This window comes from Oratosquilla oratoria, chromosome 6 (genome assembly GCF_046742065.1).
Source record: "Oratosquilla oratoria isolate Oo_2021 chromosome 6, ASM4674206v1, whole genome shotgun sequence".
Lineage (NCBI taxonomy): Eukaryota > Metazoa > Arthropoda > Malacostraca > Stomatopoda > Squillidae > Oratosquilla > Oratosquilla oratoria.
This window is the reverse complement of record NC_134782.1, coordinates 3,970,038-3,971,786: the sequence shown is the minus strand read 5'-3', so window position 1 is coordinate 3,971,786 and position 1,749 is coordinate 3,970,038. Positions and strand designations below refer to the sequence as shown.

Below are 1,749 nucleotides of genomic sequence, written 5' to 3'. Positions count from 1 at the left end.
GGAGAAATTAGAGGAGCGCAAAAATAGATTTAAGAAGTGGATTGCATCTCCAAACTCCACTACTGCTGCAAGTTTTGTTGCAACCCGGGAGATAATAAAGCGTGGAAAACCGTTCAGATGGTGACTACATGAAGGAGTCATTCATCAACATATCAGAACACTTGTTTGCAGACTTCAAAATCAAAACCGAGATAATACAGAAAATCAAAGACATGCCTCTCTCCGCTAAGACAGTGAGGGAAAGGGCCATTAAAATGGCAGGCAACATCACCGATCAGCAATTAAAAGGACATTAATTCAGCGCCAGCATACTCAATTGCCTGTGATGAGTCGTGTGATGTGATCGATATTGAACAGACTGCGCTTTTATGCAGGTATGTGTAACTCCGATGGGCCGCAAGAAGAAATGATCCAATTAATACCACTGAAAGGCCAAACACGGGGGGAGGACATATGTGCTGAAGTGTTTAAATGGCAATGGAATAAACACCAACCACCTAATTTCAGTGGCTACAGATGGGGCACCCAACATGAGAGGATCAAAAAGGGAGTTTGTGACTTTGCTACAGAAAGCATTGGATCGAAATCTACTTGCATTCCACTGCATCTTGCATCAAGAGGCACTGTGTGCACAAACATTCCCATCGGAGTGTATGGCGGTGATGAACCTTATCATCGAGATGGTGAACAAGATCATTGCAAAAGCACTGAACCACCGTCAGTTCCGTGCATTGCTTGATGAAGTTGACAACGAATATTCCGATCTCCTGCTACACAACAAAGTCCGATGGCTGTCCAGGGGCGAGGTTTTGCGTCGCTTTGTCGCTTGTTTAGAACACGTGAAAACATTCCTGAAAAGCAAGGACCTGAACTACCCGCAACTGGAAGATACCGAGTGGCTCGAAAAACTGCACGTTTTGGTAGATATGACAAGCCACCTAAACAAGCTGAATGAAAGTCTCCAGGGGCGGGGAAACACTGCACTGCAAATGCTGGAAGTTGTTTTGTCATTCGAGCGCAAGCTGACTGTCTTTGCCAGAGATATACAGCGAGGCACGCTCTCCCACTTCCCTTCCCTGAGAGAATTCAAAGAAGCCCATCACGATCACACACTCAACGGTGATTATTTACAAGGTGCGATCGTTGAAATGCAAACTGCATTTGGGAGCAGATTTTGCGAGTTCCGAAAGGAAAAAATGACACTGTCTTTCCCTGTCACACCCCTGGAGATTGACCCGTCCTTGTTGAGCAGATTTCCAGGAGTAAATCAAGCTGACCTTGAAATGGAAATGGCTGATATAGCCGACAAAGATTTAGGGGTGTCCAAATTCAAACGTCTGACAGCCGAGCTTGAAGACGTCACTCGCCAGAAAGCCCAGCTTGCCCAAAGCCACAAATGGAGCGAAATTGAAAGCCTCCCAACACCCGAGAAACTTGTCTATGACACACGGAACTTCCTGACAGTTATAGGAACATGAAGACATATGCATTTGGAGTATTATCCATCTTTGGATCAACATACCTGTGCGAGCAGATATTCTCAAACATGAACCACATCAAATCAAAATATCGCACCCGCCTCACAGATGAGAGCTTGCAGTCCTGCGTCAAGATTAAAGTTACATCTTACATGCCCGATGTTGAGAAGCTGACCAGTGATGTCCGAAAACAGAAGTCACATTAAACGGGTAAGAACACAACCCTGTCATAGGCACATGTTTAGTAACAAAGTGGCTGTTTTTATCAAGT

At 45.0% G+C, this 1,749-nt stretch overlaps 1 protein-coding gene across 1 annotated transcript; it reads left to right on the top strand.

Moving 5' to 3' along the window:
* Positions 1-530: 530 nt before the first annotated feature.
* Positions 531-1,478, top strand: LOC143025910 (general transcription factor II-I repeat domain-containing protein 2A-like). Its single transcript, XM_076185890.1, has one exon. The coding sequence runs from the start codon at positions 531-533 to the stop codon at positions 1,476-1,478; it is 948 nt and encodes a 315-aa protein (XP_076042005.1).
* Positions 1,479-1,749: the final 271 nt, after the last annotated feature.